This window comes from Lytechinus pictus, chromosome 10 (assembly GCF_037042905.1).
Source record: "Lytechinus pictus isolate F3 Inbred chromosome 10, Lp3.0, whole genome shotgun sequence".
Lineage (NCBI taxonomy): Eukaryota > Metazoa > Echinodermata > Echinoidea > Temnopleuroida > Toxopneustidae > Lytechinus > Lytechinus pictus.
This window is the reverse complement of record NC_087254.1, coordinates 19,388,221-19,406,667: the sequence shown is the minus strand read 5'-3', so window position 1 is coordinate 19,406,667 and position 18,447 is coordinate 19,388,221. Positions and strand designations below refer to the sequence as shown.

Genomic DNA, 18,447 nt, shown 5'->3' with positions numbered 1-18,447 from the left:
TTTTTCAAACCGATGAGAAATACCATAATACGTTTGGTGTTTTTCAAATATCAACGCTGATCAAAACTCTTTACAAAGTGCCAAGTTGACAACAACAACAAAACAGGAGAAAATATTATTTTAAGTAAACCAAGCGACAGTCCAAATGCAGTCATGGCAATGGGCCACATGTTGACTATAATTTTCAATATCGATACGATTTTCATACCCCAACACCAATTCAATCAAGACAGTTAACCTCCCTCCCACCCTGCAAAACATGGAAAGGTCTATGTACATAAATGTAATTCGTCAATTTCTTGAGATGAACAATATTCATTCGTATCGTGTTCCCAGAGAAGACATTCCACCATCAACTTGTATATATGCGTAAAGGCCGCCGCACACATTACGACTGGTCGACGATCCGATTTTGGAACAAATCGCTTTTTCATTTTCTGAGAATTAATCTGACGGGCAAAACAGAAGCTCTTATAATGACGTCACCTCCCAAGCTTCATCAAAGCAGATTCAAAGTGACTTTAATAAGTAACACATCATTTTTTGTACACATAACAGAAATGAAGTCTAAAATAGCTATGGATCTCCCTTGATGAGAAATATCTAAATAGAACAATTCAATAGTTATAAAGCAGGTATTTCGAATGGTTAGTTGGTTAATATTAACATTGGTGTCATGTAGAGAGAAACGGTAAGGCAAAAAAATCGATTGACTCTCATTCCAAGGGTTTGACAGGGTTTTCACTCTCGCTAATTCACCACTCTTAAACTTGCAGTTGCCCTTTGTGGTGAAGAATGTCCAGATACAATTCATTCAATATGAAATCGCATTCAGCGTAATTTTCTGACAAAAGAATCTAGGCCAAGACTTTCTGGATAGTAGCAGAGTTTGACATCGGATGTGTCGAGATCTCCCGCAAGAGCGACGAAGCCCACCAATTTATAAGCAGTCGGCTGCCTCTTTCCGAACGACTGGAGTTCGATTTTAAGAATTTCCTCGCTGCAAATGAAGTCGTGTACGATCACGGCCACGCGATCCTTACCTGTGAGTAAAATATGCGATGTTAAATAGAGTTTAAAGAAAATCTCATTTTGGATTTTTTAAAGTTAATACTGGATTTAGGAATAGAAGCAAGTTTGACAATGCAACAAATAGACTGAGGATTATCAATCGTGTCAGTAAATCAATTCAACTTCGTGAATGATTAACCTTATCAAATTGAAGAAGAATTAATGGTTCTACATCAACTTTTGATATCAGAACACTGCTCACATTCGTGATTATAAGTGTCTTATTTTCACAATAAGGAAAATGAAATTATTGCCTGGAGAGCATTTCGCGTATTTTGTACGCTTCTTCCGACATGTCCGACTACAACTGGGGTCGTTTCATAAAGCTGTTCGTTGGCGACTTTAAGAACGACTGGTGATCTTTTCTTGTGGTAAATGATATATTCATTGGCGATGGTTAAACGCGTGAGAAAGGATCACCAGTCGTTCTTTAAGTCGCTCTCAACTTACGAACAGCTTTATGAAACGTTCTCCCGGTGTGATAGGCTCGAGATGGATTTGCAGTCAGTTTACAGGTTCGCCGAATTGGTTAAATACAGTAGATGCCGTCAAAGAATCCGATGGCAACTTTCAGGTGCCATCGACTTGATGGCGAGATAGCGAGATATTTTATCTTACATACAGGGTCGGCGGAGCGAATTTGAAAGTGGGGGGGGGGGGGGGGGGGGCAGGGGAAAAAGGGAAACTTTTCTTTCGAAAAGGGCAATATTTAAAACAAAGGACAAAAAATGAATTATCTACCCCACTCACATGACTCATGAAACTTACGGCTCGTAGGATTATACTTACACTTTTTTTCCTTCAAAAAGTAGTAACATATAACAAGTGGAACGCCTCTGGCATTCTCGCCTGCATTACGCGACTCGATATAGCAGCAGTGCTGACTTTGAAAACAGCTATTGAATAATTATTCACAAAAGAAAACATTTATATGATAATAATGTACTGTAATGTAATAATTTCCATTGATGCAAAATGACCTTTGACCATGATCGTGTGACCTAAGATGTGTGCAAAACAATCATTTATTCTCCCATTACCCTTATGTCTATGTTTCACGAACTAGATCCATAAACTCTCTACGTTATGATGCCAATTCAACAAATACCCCCATCACGGCCAGAGTTAATTGACCTAAATAACATTTGACCTTGTTCATGTGACCTGAAACTCGTAAAGGATGTTCAGGGATACTTGATTGCTCTTATGTCCAAGTTTCATGAACTAGATCCATAACATTTTCAAAGTTATGATGACAATTCCACAAGTACGCCCAACATGGTCAAAGTTTGTTGACCCTAAATGACCGTTGACCTTGGCCATGTAACCTGAAACTCGCACAGGATATTTAGGGATACATGGTTGCACTTATGTTCAAGTTTCATGAACTAGATCCATAAACTTTTAAAGTTATGATGACAATTTTACAAATACCCCCAACATAGTCAAAGTTCGTTGACCCTAAGTGACCTTTGACGTTGGTCATGTGACCCAAAACTCAGGCAGGATCTTCAGTGATACACCGTTATCCTTATGTCTAATTTTCATGAACTAGGTCTAAATAATTTCTAAGTTATGATGACATTTCAAAAACTTAATCTTCGTTAAGATTTCGATATTGATTCCCCCAACATGTTCTAAATTCATTGACTTTAAAATAATAATAATAATAATATGAACATTTGTAATGCGCCGGTATCCATCATTAAAAAAATATGCTCATGGCGCAATAAAGAAAAAAAAAAGAAAAGGAAAAAGAAAGGAAGATAGATAACCTACTAAAATGAGAATAACAATTACCTAAAAGCTTGTGTGAATAACCAGGTTTTCAGAGAACTTTTGAAAGTGGTGAGACAAGAAACACTGCGGATTTCTTTTGGAAGTTTATTCCATAAGAATGGCCCAGCATGTTGAAATGATCGATCCCCCCATGAATTATGAGATTGTGGTACAGCAAGTAAGGATGAACTAGAAGACCTAAGGTTGCGAGAGGGATTGTAAGGAGTAATCAAGGACCTTTGACCTTGGTCTTGTGACCTGAAACTCAGGCAGGAGGTTCAGTACTACTTGAATACCCTTGTGTCCAAGTTTCACATGTTTCATGAATTAGGTTCATATACTTTCCACGTTATGATGACATTTCAAAAACTCAACCTTGGTTAAGATTTCAATGTTGACGACGCCGACGCCGTCGGAAAAACGGCGCCTATTGTCTCGCTCTGCTATGCAGATGCTATGCAGACGAGGCCAAAGTATTGCAAACGCTAACGGTTCCTGTCGGCAACAGCATCGTATTCCTCTACATACTTATTATGTGAAATTCATCAATTTAAAATGTGTTTTTCCAGAATCATAACAGGAACACTTGTTCAACCGAAAAAGGGACGCCATCTGAACATTAGCAGACTAAACATTTTGAACAAACTAGAAAAGAAAAGGGGCAAATTATATTTTGAAAGGGATTATTCGATTAAAGGATGCACATGCAGAAGGAAGCAGAACGCTAAATTCAGAAACCGGGCGCTCATCTGGCACGAAAAAGAGAGGTTTTTAAGGACATGATATGAAGAACATGCACCTATGAGAATGCAAAGGGGCACTCGTTAACACATAAAACGGGTCCTTCTCAGGTGAAAGGGGCACAGAACACGTTCGTGAGGGGCACTTTTCTTGGGTTAAAAGGGCACTGATACGAGAAAGGGCACCTTTAAGAAGGCAAAGGGGCACTTGCAAACGACATAAAACGGGTCTTTCTCAGATATGAAAGGGCAACAGAACACGTTCATGAGGGGGCATTTTTTAGTGAAAATTGGCACTGATACGAGAATGACACTTGCTACCACATAAAGCAGGTCCTTCTCAGATGAAAGGGCACATAACACGTTCGAGAGTGGGCACTTTTGGTAAAGACTGGCACTTGTACGAGAAAGGGCACTTGGCAACACCTAAAACGGGTCCTCAGGTGAAAGGGGCACAGTACACTTTCGTGAGGGGGCAATTTCATTGTGTAAAAAGGGCACATTTTCAGGGCTTCAAAAAGTGGGGAGGGGAGGGGGCACTGTGCTCCAGGAACGCCGCCCCCGGTTACTTACATAATCATGACTTGGGATAATAACGTATCTCTTCGTGTAAAAATAATAAAGCTAGTAAGCCAACTTGGTAAGAAAAAATATCTCTCCATCTCAGCAAGTCATTTGGCGCTTTAAACAGTTTCAGTAGAATCCTGCACCAACTTTCCCTTTTTAATTTCTTAGGGATGGTGGGCAGGGTTATTTATATAATGCAAAGATGTGTGGTACTGGAAAAATTCATAGAAATAGTTTTCATGTTTTTGTTGGAAAGAACACCGAAGTGATCCCCCTCTACCTTAAGTGGGCACAGTAAAAACCACGTTTCACAATTATTGCTTACCAAAAAGCTGATTGCAGTACTTTAGAAAAACGTTGTAAAGTGAGTTGGGAACATCAGTGATGGAGTAACCTCTGTTATGCACCGAATGGCAGAGAATCATGGCATCTCTTTTGCTTGCCTCTGAAGGAAACTTAAAGTCATCTAATCTACTGTAAGGCAGCTCCGTCTCCTTGATCTCGCAAGAAGAGTAACACTGTTTCACCGAATTCTGAACCATTTCAGCGAGCCCTTTGATACTGTGGAGTCCATAGGATGTACAGATATAGATGACGGGCTTGGATGATCTCGTTTGTATCCTAACGGAGAGACTTGAAGAGACTGTCAATGGCTTGATTTTTCGCTCCTCTAATTTAGACGTTTGTTTGGTGTTGGAGGCGACATCTGTATGAACTGATGTTTGAGCTGTATGTAATGTTAACGGAAATGTGGAAAGAAAGTGTATACTTATCATGAGAGATATTTATTTCCCCGAATATGACAGTCGCGTTTTACGATTGTTTGTATGGTAATCAACGTAAATCACGTGGTTACCAACAATCATCAATTTATGTAACAGGGAAGACTCTCCAATATTAATGAATTACCTGATAATTAAAAAGTTTCAACTATTTCTGATCAGACCGAAACAGATAAGGCTATATGACAAATTCTTTTGCAGTTTAGGCCAAAGTGCTCTTGAAGTAAATTTCACGACAGTTCGTGTTCAATATGACACTCCTTTTATGCTTTTACAGGTAGAATAAGAGTGTCACACAGAACTTGTCACATGAATACAAATATCAGTGGCGTAATGAGCAAAAAAAAAAAAAAAAAAAAAAAATGAGGGGGCAAGATATGGCGTATCCGGCAAAATTGATTGAGAATTTTCGAGAGAGCAAAGCGAGCAAGCAAAAATTTATTTTTTTGTAAAATTACAAATTTTGTGATAGATTTTGACACAATATTCAGAAAATGATATCATATTTTACACTTCTTATTTTCCTTTATTCTTTTGTCTTGGCGTGATTTTTTTTCTGGGGGGGGACAAGCGCCCCAAAGCACCCCATCTGTACATCACTGATAATCATCATCCAAAAATATAAAATGATAGAATCAAGGGAGCATTCCATAGAATGCCTTGTCTGATGATTTATTGTATACGTCCTGTTTTATCCAACAATCACCACACTAACAGAGCTTCTCAGCCAATCAAAATCAAGGAAAATTATCTGACAACTTTTTGGACAAAAACGTTGATGAAGCACTCTCCGGGGAATTCCTGTTTCTCACCTGCAGGAGGAGCCTTGGAAGGAAGGGGTTTCTTGGAGGCATTCTCAAGGAACTTCACAAAGCTGTCCCAATCTCGATCTCGAATCTCCGGCTCTCTCTTATCCATCCTCCCACAGATCATGACCAGACCTGCGTTATCGAAGGTGGAGTATTGGCTATAACGAAAAGAATCCATCTTCACTGCCCTTACCTCTTCCGCTTCTGGTGGGAAGTCGTGAGCCATGACAACGATTCTATCTTTTCCTGATAGAACACAACATGAGAAAGATGCTTTTGTATCCCATTTGCATCGATGGATATTATATATTAAAAAAAAATCTTGAATAAAGATTTACTTTTCCTATAGAAGCCTGTATAAAAAAAAGTACATGAGCTACAAATAGTACGGAACAAATAAATCATTAACAGGGAATAAAACAACAAGTAGATGCTTTCAAAATAGCTCGTTCTCACTGAACGCAACACGCATTATGTTGTGGAAATTTTTGTCCATACGTGTTAGTTAGAATGTCATTCTCTTCATACTTTGACTCTGAGAACGTTTCTTCCAAAGATATATTTTTTCGACTAATTTAAAACAAATATAATATTAATGAAAACCCATAAATCACTTTTAAAAATATCTTTATTCCTATTGCTCGACACATGCATTCTTCTTATCCATTTCACATACCAAGTTTCTCATTGCTGTATTCGAGGAACTCGTCGTAGAGGGAGTCAGTCACGTTGGTGATGGAAAATCTCATGTTTTCGATTGAATGACAGAGTACCATGATATCAACATCCTCCTTGAAGGTGTGGTGTTTTAGTCCACTGTACGGTAGCTGGTAGAGCCTAACGGCTTCAATGAGCTTGGGACGACTACTCTGTAACGCTTTCAGCTTTGTCCTCAACCCCTCTATGATGAAAGGCTCAGAGGATGTCATCAGGGTTACTGTCACCTTCCTTCCCTTAAAGAAGAGAGAACTCCTAACTCCCTGTTTAAACGTAACCGGGTCTGTATAGGAAATGGGTTCGAGAGAAAGGCAACCAAACCGCGAAATGTGTTTAACTGTTCGTTGATTATGTGCACATGGACTGATGATGTTACCTAATTTCATTGATAACTATAATGTAACAAACTTATAATCAAAGAATTTTTTAGCATTTTGATCTTTTTATTTAGGAAGACCAAAATCCATCATATTGTTCAAAGTATCTCATTTTGTAATGAGGGGGTCCTGGGGCTTTTTGAAATGATCATGAAAATAAAGGCCATGTGAAGAATTACTAGGTAAATGTATATACTTTTTCCCTTAAAAGAAAGTCGAGAAGACTTCAGAGTTCTTTGTTTCCTGTCAATTAATTGACCTTCTATTTCTATGTTTTCATCATTCCTTGTAACGATAAACTACTTTCTGCATTTTAATACACTCGTATACTATTGTTCTACCATATGTCTTCCATCAACACAATTAGAAAACAGAATGATAGAAAATTTGCAACTTTCAATTTCTTCAAGTTGGGTGTTAAAGTATGCACGGTAGAGATATAAAAATCAGCCCTGGCAATATCAATATAATATTTATATAGGGGCCTACTGACAGAATAATTCTTCGACCATACACAAAATATCCCTTTGTGCTGCTCTCGATATCTTCTTTTACAAAAAAAAAAATTTGCATGTCACTTTGTAACGAAAATGACCAAGTGATTACAAAACGATTAATTTAGTTAATCCGGAGAGGGATGTTGTTTACTCCGTTACATTTAATTTAGTAAGAGAATTGTGCACATTTGAAAAGAGTGGTTAAGAGGGAACACTTGGCACTCTATACTACAGAGGCCGGATTTATAGACTATGAAATATCCAATTTATCTCACTTTCTCTATCATTAAAGTATGTAATATCGATTCTCGATATCGTGCATTTTATAGACTAAAAATAAGCCCGGGAAAATAAGAAATACATGATTATGTAACATTTATTAATGTATAGCATTTTAACTACCGATACTCATAATTTCTCCTCCCCCCATGTAATTTTTATTCAAGAATGAGGAGTGGACCCTTCTGCACATTATTATGATACCTTCCCAATGATCACCTAAATTACAAAAAAAGCTTCGGGTTATATAATATTAAGAAACAAATACAATGTAGATCTAACCGTCTTGTAAATTCCCTGCCAGCTGCTCCAGGTTTGCATTCTTCAAAGCCTGTATTAAACCTTGGACCTGCTGTGCATCAGGGGTTCTGCCTTTCCAGTCTTGCAGCATGAGAAGTATTTTTGATTTATAGATCGGTTTACCAATTCCATATCCACAATACTTTCCAACATTTTGTAATCCAAGTTCCCGACCAAAGTGAATGACTCTTTGTTTGTCAATATCCATGAGAGATGTTGCTAGTTTTTCAATCTTGTTGTCAGCTATTCCATCTGGAAAATTAGAGAGTATAGGCCCTATACTGCATTAGCTATTTCCCCCCTAGATATGATTTGAAGAAATGACAAGAATCGGATATGGTAAAACCTATTATGCTACCAAAAATCCCTCAATCTGATTGGCTAACATAAACTTGTTACATAAATTGTGCATTTGTTATTATAACGAATCTTCATGAAACGCGACCCTGAAGTTGTACTATATAGATAGGTCAATATAATGTTTTCTCTTTTGCTGTGAACAGTTGTGATATTCACAATTTAGGATCTGATTTAAGGGGCTAATTTTACTTTAAAAATTTACCACATGTTACAATCCAATTATAAGATAAAAATATAATTAAATAAAGAAAGAACTTTCACACCTTTATACTGATGACCCATTTCAGGAATATTTGACTGCAATCGGAAGGCGCTGGTTGATGGTCGGGTGTCGATTGTTTGCGGCCGGTCCGTGTTCAGAGTAGACGGTCGTGTTGTGTCCCGTTCTGACGTTGTTGAGCTAGACGGTCCTCCAACACCAAAGTGAAACACACCTGCTCTTGTCTGAGTGCCAATGGGGGAATCCGATACACCCGTCTCATATTTAAAACCGATTTCTCGCGAGTGACTAGGAACGTTCTAAATATTAGGATGTAGTAACTCTCATGTTAAAAATGTTAAATCATCTAACACCTGGGCCCCGTTGTACAAAGAGTTACGTTTGATCCAATCAATCGCAACTATGGAAAGCCAGCAAAGTCAACATAATTATGAATGAATGTTTGTTCAAAAAATTCTAGATATGAATCCATATCCATAAATTCATTGATTTCTTGACAATTTGCAGTGTTCTCCTTTGATTACAGAGAACATTTTGTAAATTTCCTGTATAAAAAATTATGACGCTGATGGATTTCCATAGAGTTACGATTGATCGGATCAATCGTAACTCTTTGTACAACGGGGCCCTGATCGTAAATATGCTCCAGGCTATGTACAAAAACTAGTTCATACTTATTAAGAAATATAGAAAAAAAAACTTTAGTTTTAGATAAACCAAATACAAACATTTTGAAATTAAGCACTCTTCATAACGCATTTTTAATGAACTTCCTCAACAGATTCGGAATGAAGTAAAGCTGTCCTCTTTTATCCGAGGCATACCAAACGTATTTCCCATGGTGAATTAAGCACATTGAGATGCTGTACTTTTTGTGTGTATGTATTGCGTGAGTGTGTGTGTTTATGTAAATATGTGCGTGTAATGAATTATTACTAATGCTATAAAAAAATGTATGAATTTGTTTTGTTGTTTTAAAGTTATATATTCTGTAACTTTGATTTTTACGGACTTGCTGAAAAACAACCTTGTCGGCTGATAGCAAGATTTTTTGACCGTATTGAAAAAGAAAACAAAGTGTCGTTAAAAATGTAGATAACCAATGTCAAAAAGCTTGAGGCATTCAGTTTTAAAACACATGAAAATGGGGGAATGACAAAGTTGCTATCAAGTATAACTCATTTAAGGATCTCCCTAGGGTTGCAGTTCTTTATGAATTAGGAGTCATACCAATATCACGAGATTAATTAAAACATCTATTGATTATGGACTGTTTCATTTGACATCATATTACATTTTGAGTTGCCCCGTTTTTTGTTTTGTTTTCTGTTTTTTTCCTTTCTTATATTTACTGCACTTTTGTATGAAGTTTATTTTAATCCTTTAAGTCTCCTTTAATCCCTTTTAAAAGTATTATTATTGTCTTTATATTTCTACGGTGCACTCGTTACAAGCTTTGCTTACTGAGTTTTCACATCCGATTATATTGTATGCTTAACCTTTGGAAATATATTGAATTGAATGGAATCATCTTGACATGACATTGGACAGTACCATTACTCACCCAGGATTGTTCAGATGTTCCATTATTGGACCCCGTTCTCCATCTCCCTGCGGATTGGGTATTGAAATGATAATTCATTGTTGCTTGATTTTTATTTGACTTATTTTCGGCCTGTTTTTTGTGTCTTCGTTTTCTCTTCGACATTGTTGTGACATCAATCGGTTCTTCCGGTGCGTCATAGTAAACATCATCTTCATCGTCGCTGCTGTCCACTGACAAATTACTCAGGGTATCATACCACTCTTCCTCATCTTTTCCTAATTTCCTGCGTCTTCTATTTGGTTTTCCGAACCTCTCTTTCAAACTTCGTACTATTCCTGACATTGATGAACCAGTTGGTTAGTAGATACTTAGGGAATGGTATGCTCATCAGGTGATGTATGTACTGTAATCGATTACAAGAGAATTACCAAAATACGAACCTGCATCAAACAGAAAAAAACAATAACTCAGTGGATGATACAGGTGGATACAATATTCATAGAGAAACATCACACAGGTTACATAGGCGAAACAAGGGTGCTTTCACGGTGAGGACAAGGGATGAGGAAGGGGGGGGGGGCATGTGTGTTGTTGACCATTCATAACGGAGAAGGTAGGTTGAAACAATAAAAGAATGAATAATAAGAGAATTATACTACTACTTCTTTTACTACTTCTACTACTACTACTACTACTACTACTACTACTACTACTACAACTACTATTACTACTACTACTACTACTACTACTACTACTACTACTACTACTACTACTACTACTACTACTACTACTACTACTACTTCTACTTCTACTTCTACTACTACTACTACTACTACTACTACTACTACTACTACTACTACTACTACTCAGTGTTGTAGTCAAGGCTCAAACCTCCAAGGCCAGGGCCAAGGCTTTAATACCCCGAAAGCCAAGGCATGGAAACTTAAGGCCAAGGCCCGAAAACCTCAAGGCCAAGGCATTTCAAGCTTTTGATATCATGGAACAATGAGACAACAATGCTTAGGCAGCAAACATGGCACACAGGGCAAAATGTATAAAAGGTGTGAGTGAACGAACTGAGCGAGCAAACCTTTGACCCATGTACACGTAAAAAAATAATAATTATAGATATGTACTCGTTCACAAAAATAATTAGATCTAGAAATAATATTAAAATAATAATAATAGTTACATTTGTACATTTAATACATTGTTTTTCTAGGCACTTATATTGTAATAATTATTATTACCACGGTCATCTGTTCCTGGCATGCCCATTCTCAACGTATGTCTTTCTCCACTCCCTGGGTCAGGGGCGGCAGAACATATATATACTTTTTTTTTGGGGGGGGGGGGGACAAAGCAAATACTTATATGTGAAAATGGGCATTTGGTGTAAACAGATATTTTCAAAATGAGATTATCAACTGCGTGAAATAGTTGTGTGATTTGTAGAAACTAAGTTGAGCAAAGCCTTGTTTAAGTGATTTTTAATTGATAAGATAGATATTTTGTTATCTAGGCTTTACATTTCCACGAGAAAGCGCAGCGAGTAAGCGATTAAAAAAAAAATTCTGAAGTTGTAAAACTCGAGCTCAAACTGCTGGACATTACTTGTAATAAGACATGAAAATTAAACATTCCAAGTTTTTTTGTAATCATTAAAAAGATGTGTATCTAACTAAAGAATTAACGCGCGCGCAAAGAACAAGCTTAATTTTTAGTACACTGACCAGAAAGGGAAGCTGTTAAGGACTGCATTTAGTGACTTATAAATAGGATACATAACTCACCAATCAAATAATGTGAAGCGCGAGCTCAAAAAATTGTGATATTCCAACCTGAAAAGTGGAAATTCTAAGCATTTTTTTTGTAACGGGAATGGAATGAGTACCTTATACTCAACAATAATTAATCTGAGTGCAGAACGTGGGCCAAAACTTTGTAATATTCCAACCTGAAAACTGGACATTCTAAACATTTCTGTAATCATGAACAAGATTAGTACCGTACTAAACAATAATTGATGCAGCGCAGTCCAAAATTAGGTAATTTTCGAACCTAAAATGAATTATGTTTTACTATAATTAAAAAGGGCATATTTTATTTGGAAAAAAAGGGCATTTTCGATTTCAGAGAGAGAAGAAGTTCCACCACCGAGAATAAAATTAGAAAAGGAAAAAAAAAAAAAAACCCTTTCAACTTTTTTGGCAGAAATTTTGCTCTATATGCCATGCTTGGCCCCTCAAAATTTTGGCTCATCATGCCAATGACATAGCCCATTTGGATATCACAAAATTGAAGATTGTGTTCAGGTTTACCACATCTTTTCAAAACTTTCTTGTTGGCTAAAGAAAATAATACAAGGAAAATCCTGATGGAATAGAAATCAACCTTGTTATCATTATTTAGAGTTAGCTATTTTTAAAGTATGGAAATTGTTGTCAAAATTGCAGTCAGATCTGTCGGAATTATTCCTGTTATCAAATCTCTATAATCTTTATCATAATCATTATTACTATCATTATTATAAATATTGTCATCATCATTAGTCATGATTAAGAACACATTACCAAATAATGCTATTTTTCATCACTGCTGTTTTCTTTGTTACATGTATGTGATGATAATTCTTAATAATGGTGATAATTACAATTGATGGCACTGCTAGTACACTTACTACTGCTGCTGCTACTGACATTTAGTGTAATTAAATATACAGAACAATTGTAAGTACTAAATACAAAATGCCTTGAAAAAGCCTTGGAAATGCCTTGAAATTTCAAGGCTCAAAATCCTCAAGGCCAAGGCCCTCTCAAGGCCAAAGCCGAGCATCAAGGAACTATACTACTACTACTACTACTACTACTACTACTACTACTACTACTACTACTACTACTACTACTACTCCTACTACTCCTACTACTCCTACTACTCCTACTACTCCTACTACTCCTACTACTACTACTACTACTACTACTACTACTACTACTACTACTACTATATACTACTTTTTATATTACTACTACTACAACAACAACAACAACAACAACAACAACAACAACAACAACAACAACAACAACAACAACAACAACAACTACTACTACTACTACTACTACTACTACTACTACTACTTCTTCTACTACTACTACTACTACTACTACTACTACTACTACTACTACTACTACTGCTACTACTACTACTACTACCACCACTGCTACTACTACTACTGCTACTACCACTACTACTAGTACTACTGCTACTACTGCTACTACTGTTACTACTGCTACTACTACTACTACTACTACTACTACTACTACTACTACTACTACTACTACTACTACAACTACTACTACTACTACTACTACTACTACTACTACTACTACTACTACTACTACTACTACGTACTTATATTACTACTACTACTATTACTTCTACTACTACTACTTCTATTATTGCTACTACTACTATTACTACTTCTACTACTTCACTGTAAAAGTGAAGTGCTAATTTAGCACTTACAGTGCTTATATAGTGACTGCACTACGAGTGCTGATTTTTTAGTTTAAATTTAAACAAGAAAATCAGCACTCGTAGTGCAGTCACTATACAAGTACTTTAAGTGCTTAAATATCACTTCATTTTTTACAGTGTACTAATTCTATTACTACTACTTCTACTACTACTACTACTATTACTACTACTACTACTACTACTACTACTACTACTACTACTACTACTACTACTTTTACTACTTATAATAATACTACTCCTGCTACTAGTACTACTACTACTGCTATTACTAACTATAACTGCTACTACTACTCTTACTACAACTACTTCTACTACTACTACTACTACTACTACTACTCTACTACTACTACTACTACTACTATTATAACTACTACTACTACTACAAATACTACTGCAACCGCGTAGCCAGGATTTAATTTTGGAGGGGGCGGTAAGTGCACGCAAAGCGTGCCAACACTTACAGAGCGCGCTACCTAGGATGAGGGCGATGAGGGTACTAGGGTACCCCACTCGGGGTATTATAATAAGAGCATTAACGTAGATATAGAGGCCCTATTTAAGGCCATATATTTGAAGTTATTGATAAACAAAGTTTAGAACTAAATGAGAATACATCTGTTCAGCCTTCCAAAAATCATGCCCGGGTCAATCCAGCAATCAAATCTGTGGAATGATTATTTTTTTCAGTGACACAGTGTTTAGTCAAGAACATTAAACTCAATTAACCGATCCCAAAACAGATGGGGATACAAATTATACCCAGAAATTATAATATTTAATGCTAAAATAATATAATAGATCTAATATTGGGCAGACTTATTGTAAAACAAGATGAGAACTGGAGGATCCAACAAAATTGATAGGATATTGCCGGGAAATGTTATATATAATACTCCCAGGTCTACAAGCAATGTCATTGTGAATATTTCAGTCAAATTTACACAGGTTCCGCCAAGTCAATTAAACCAAGGCATTACATTTTCAAAATAAAAATAATTAAAAAATGGTCCAGCAGTGATATCCAGATCCAGAAAAAAGTCCCGCTGGCTTGCCATTAATAGCTGGAAGTAGAAACAAGTATAAAATAGTCATTGAATTGGGAATGAAGAAGATATAAGACTTCAAATTACTTACTAATATCTAAAATGATATACACTTCCGGATTTACTGCCGAGGAACAACCCAATCAATGTTGTGCTCTTGACCTCAAATTGGAGTCGCGTAGAGCAGTGTATTGTTGGAGAGCCAACTCCATAATTATTGTGCACGCCCTGGCAACATACACGTATCATTATATTCGATATGCTATCCGTATACATGTAGCTTAATGCGATTATAGGCAGTGCAGTTATCCTATCAAAAGCTCACTCCACCGTGACTGGATATTATGGGCTTGTCAGGTTAAAGTAGCCACCTTTAGAAACTTGTAGCTGTAAATTGCAAGCCAGGCAAACGTTACAAACGAAATAAATCAATTTTGTAAGAAATAAAAACCCCAAAGCCCCTGAATCTAAGACTTGACAGCTGGAATTCCCATGCAGTCTTTCAAAACTTCCCCTTTTTTGTTGAAAATCTGTGTTTTTGATACCCTGAACGAGTGCACGCGCGGTCCCCCGTCCAAAACTGAAACCCCCACCCCTTTAATCATGGGTGTCGATCCGTATTCTTGGTTGGGGGGGATGATTGACACAAATGTTCTTGTGGATGCATGGGATCTTTCAATATTACCCCCACTAAAATCACAAGTTAGGACATTTGGGAGTGGTTGATCTGCATGGTGTTCTTGCAGTGGCGTACCGTGAGTCACGGCATTGGGGGGGGGGGGGCACCAGCAAAATTTTTGAGTCACTTAGTGAGCGCACGAAGCGCGCTCAGTTGCCAGGTATACTGACCTGATAGGGACATTTTAATGAGTGCCATTAAACGGATATGTATCTCACTGCTCAAATAATGCGAGTGCGAAGCGCGAGCTGAAAATTTTTGATATGCAGACCAAAAAAGGACATTATAAGCAAATTTTTGTAATCATGATACATACCTGTCTCGCTAAACAAACAATGTTAGCGCGAAGCGCGAGCTGAAATTTTTGTAAATATTGACCCCAAACAAGGACAAGTTAAGGACTATATTTTAGGAATCCATTAAGAGTATACATATCTCACCATGGTCATCTAATGCGAGTGCAAAGCGCTTGCTGATTTTGCTACATCTAAACACATGAAGCACTTTTTGTAGTCATTGTAATCATGATATAACGCATCTCACTCATCAAATATTGCGAGTGCGAAGCGCGAGCTGAAAATTTAGGATATTCAGACCTGAAGAGAGGCATTCTAAGGCCTGTTTGTAAGAATTCACTAAGACCATACGATACGTATTACACTAAACAAATGATGCGAGCGCGAAGCGCGAGCTGAAAATTTTTGATATTCAGATCAGAAAAAGGGACATTTTAAGGACTGATTTTTAGGAATTCATGAAGAGCAGACATATCTCACCAATCTACTAGTGCGAACGTAAGCACGGACAGGAAATGTTTTATATTAACACCTTAAAATGGGGCAATCACTTTAAGTAGTCATGAAAAAGAACCATATGTCACTACATAAAACAATAATAAGTCGAAGTGCGAGGAAATATATTTGGTGTATATTGACTTAAAAACGTTAAACAGACGATGCGAGTACCGGGAACAATGAAGACATCTAGGCCTGAGCAAAATAAAGTTATGAAAAAATGTTTCTTAAGTATTATAACATAACATTATTATAATATAACATTATAATGAACAATAATTTCTTCATTCCCACTACGTTTCTCTTCCTTTCTCCCTCTTTTTCTCCTCTTCCCCGTTTTTTTTTTTGGCCAGCCGATTGGGGGGGGGGGGGGGGGGGGCACGTGCCCCCCATGCCCCCCCCCGTAGATACGCCACTGTGTTCTTGGAAATTCCTTCATTGTTGCAGTGTACTGTACTTATATAATTTTTTTGAAAATTCAATTTGTGTTACAAGTAAGCCTATTCTAAACTCATACGAAAGAAAAAATGACAAAAATTGTCTGGACCATGTACAAAGTGATCTGTTTATTGAGCATGATGTATACAACTTCTCTCTTAAATCTAACCCGACTGGCAATATCTTTTTTCTTCTTAATGCATGATGATAAAATGCAGATTCGGACAAATTAAGACTATCACAAATTACAAACTGTGTGGCTTCTCGTGCGCCATCGGGCTTACCGTCATTCCTTAGACGATTTTAACCATGGATTTTAACATGTTTTAAATGCTTTATAAGTGCATGAAACAAAAACAAACATAAAAAAATCAAAACTCAACTGTCATGTTATGATATTTCTCCAACATTTTCTTGAACCATCAGTGTGTAATATCAGCTAATATATGTGTTAAAATGAAATTTACGTACCGCACGAGTGTGCTCATATAGAATGCAAAACTGTCATCCCTTTCCAAACTCAAAAGAGATTTCTTTTTGCCAAAATAAGAAAAAATCAATCAAGTTTAGTAATTCAAGTCCATAACAATAACAAGAATAACATGGAAAAAAAACATCCGATGTTCATATCCGAAGATACGCTTTAGAGAGAAATGAATGATTATTCTTTCTGAAACCATTAATTTATTTCACTTATTAAAAAATTGTAAAAATATGATCATATTACCACTGGTGGGATGCAACACCCTATCAACAAAAGTTGTTTTTCGTCGGGGTCCTTTTATGTCATGTGTTAAAAAATATCATATACATAAACATTTCATTCTTTTTCATCTTGATCCTCCACCCATCTGTTTAAAAGTCCTGAAAAAAAAAATGTTTTTATTCAATAACAATATACACAAATTGCGAGGGAAACAAACTGATTGATGGCATACTATAATCATCACTATAATCATCATGATCAAACTTTTCATTTTTTCATCATCATTATTATAAATTTTCTATCCTAAATTATTGGGGGGGATGATAATACAGGCCATCCCCCCCACTTGAAATATTGGGGGGGATATATCCCCCCCATCCCCCCCGTGATCGACACCCATGCCTTTAATACCCAAACTTAGAACTGAATGGCAAGGACCTTACTTTCCAAAGTTCTAGTACGGTTTCTGGGAGTGATTTTTGATCAGATCGAAGCTTACGCTGCAGCAACATATTCCCGGGGGGCCACTTCCATTCACGAGTGGATACCATGCGCGACCATGGGGTCTCGAAAAGCACCCTAAACACGCAATTTCCATTTTCTGAAAATGCGCCCCTTAACAAGTATTGGCGTGTGAAACCCTACCCTTAACAAGTATTGGTAACAAAACAATACTCTTGGCAAATATTCCCTGAAATGAACCCCTAAACAAGTACAGGAATGTTTTATTGTTACGGGTCTTTCGGTCGTCGGCTTTACCTTATTTCATGGACCTATTACGTAATAGGTCCATGCTTATTTGGTTTAGTACCGGCGACCCCACCTTCTACACCTCGCGCAAATCGGACTCTAAACACGAAGTGTTGGGGCAAAAAGGACATCCTTTATAAAACATTTTAATTTTGTTTTATCATCCCCGCGAATTCGACCCTAAACACGTAATTTTCCTAGCGAAATAGATACCCTTTTTTCATTATTTTTGTGTTTTTGACACCCTTATCACGTTACGTACGTAACGTGACCTATCGTCAAAAACACATCCTTTTTACGTGTTTTTTTGGTCGCGCATCGCCAGTGTGTTGTTATCGTATTATACTGATGATTCGATGTTGCAATCGCAAAGTGTAAGCGCGCCACCTTGTGTTGGTCTCTTGGCCATGGTTATTAAAGACAGTTACACGTAACCTCAAAGTTGCTTAGTTTATTTAC

At 37.0% G+C, this 18,447-nt stretch overlaps 1 protein-coding gene across 2 annotated transcripts; it reads right to left on the bottom strand.

Moving 5' to 3' along the window:
• On the bottom strand, positions 1-15,114 carry LOC129269217 (uncharacterized). Of its 2 annotated transcripts, XM_064105497.1 has the most exons (8): positions 14,713-15,114; positions 10,063-10,484; positions 8,542-8,797; positions 7,901-8,170; positions 6,425-6,748; positions 5,752-5,994; positions 4,483-4,884; positions 1-1,043 (listed from the first exon to the last, which is right to left on the bottom strand). In XM_064105497.1, exons 2-8 carry the CDS (start codon positions 10,384-10,386, stop codon positions 832-834), a joined length of 2,031 nt encoding a protein of 676 aa, XP_063961567.1. In that variant the 5' UTR covers positions 10,387-10,484; positions 14,713-15,114; the 3' UTR covers positions 1-831. The 2 variants fall into 2 exon arrangements, with proteins under 2 accessions (XP_063961567.1, XP_063961568.1); XM_064105498.1 differs by lacking the exon at positions 7,901-8,170 and having other exon boundaries at positions 14,713-14,877.
• Between the last annotated feature and the right edge of the window lie 3,333 nt (positions 15,115-18,447).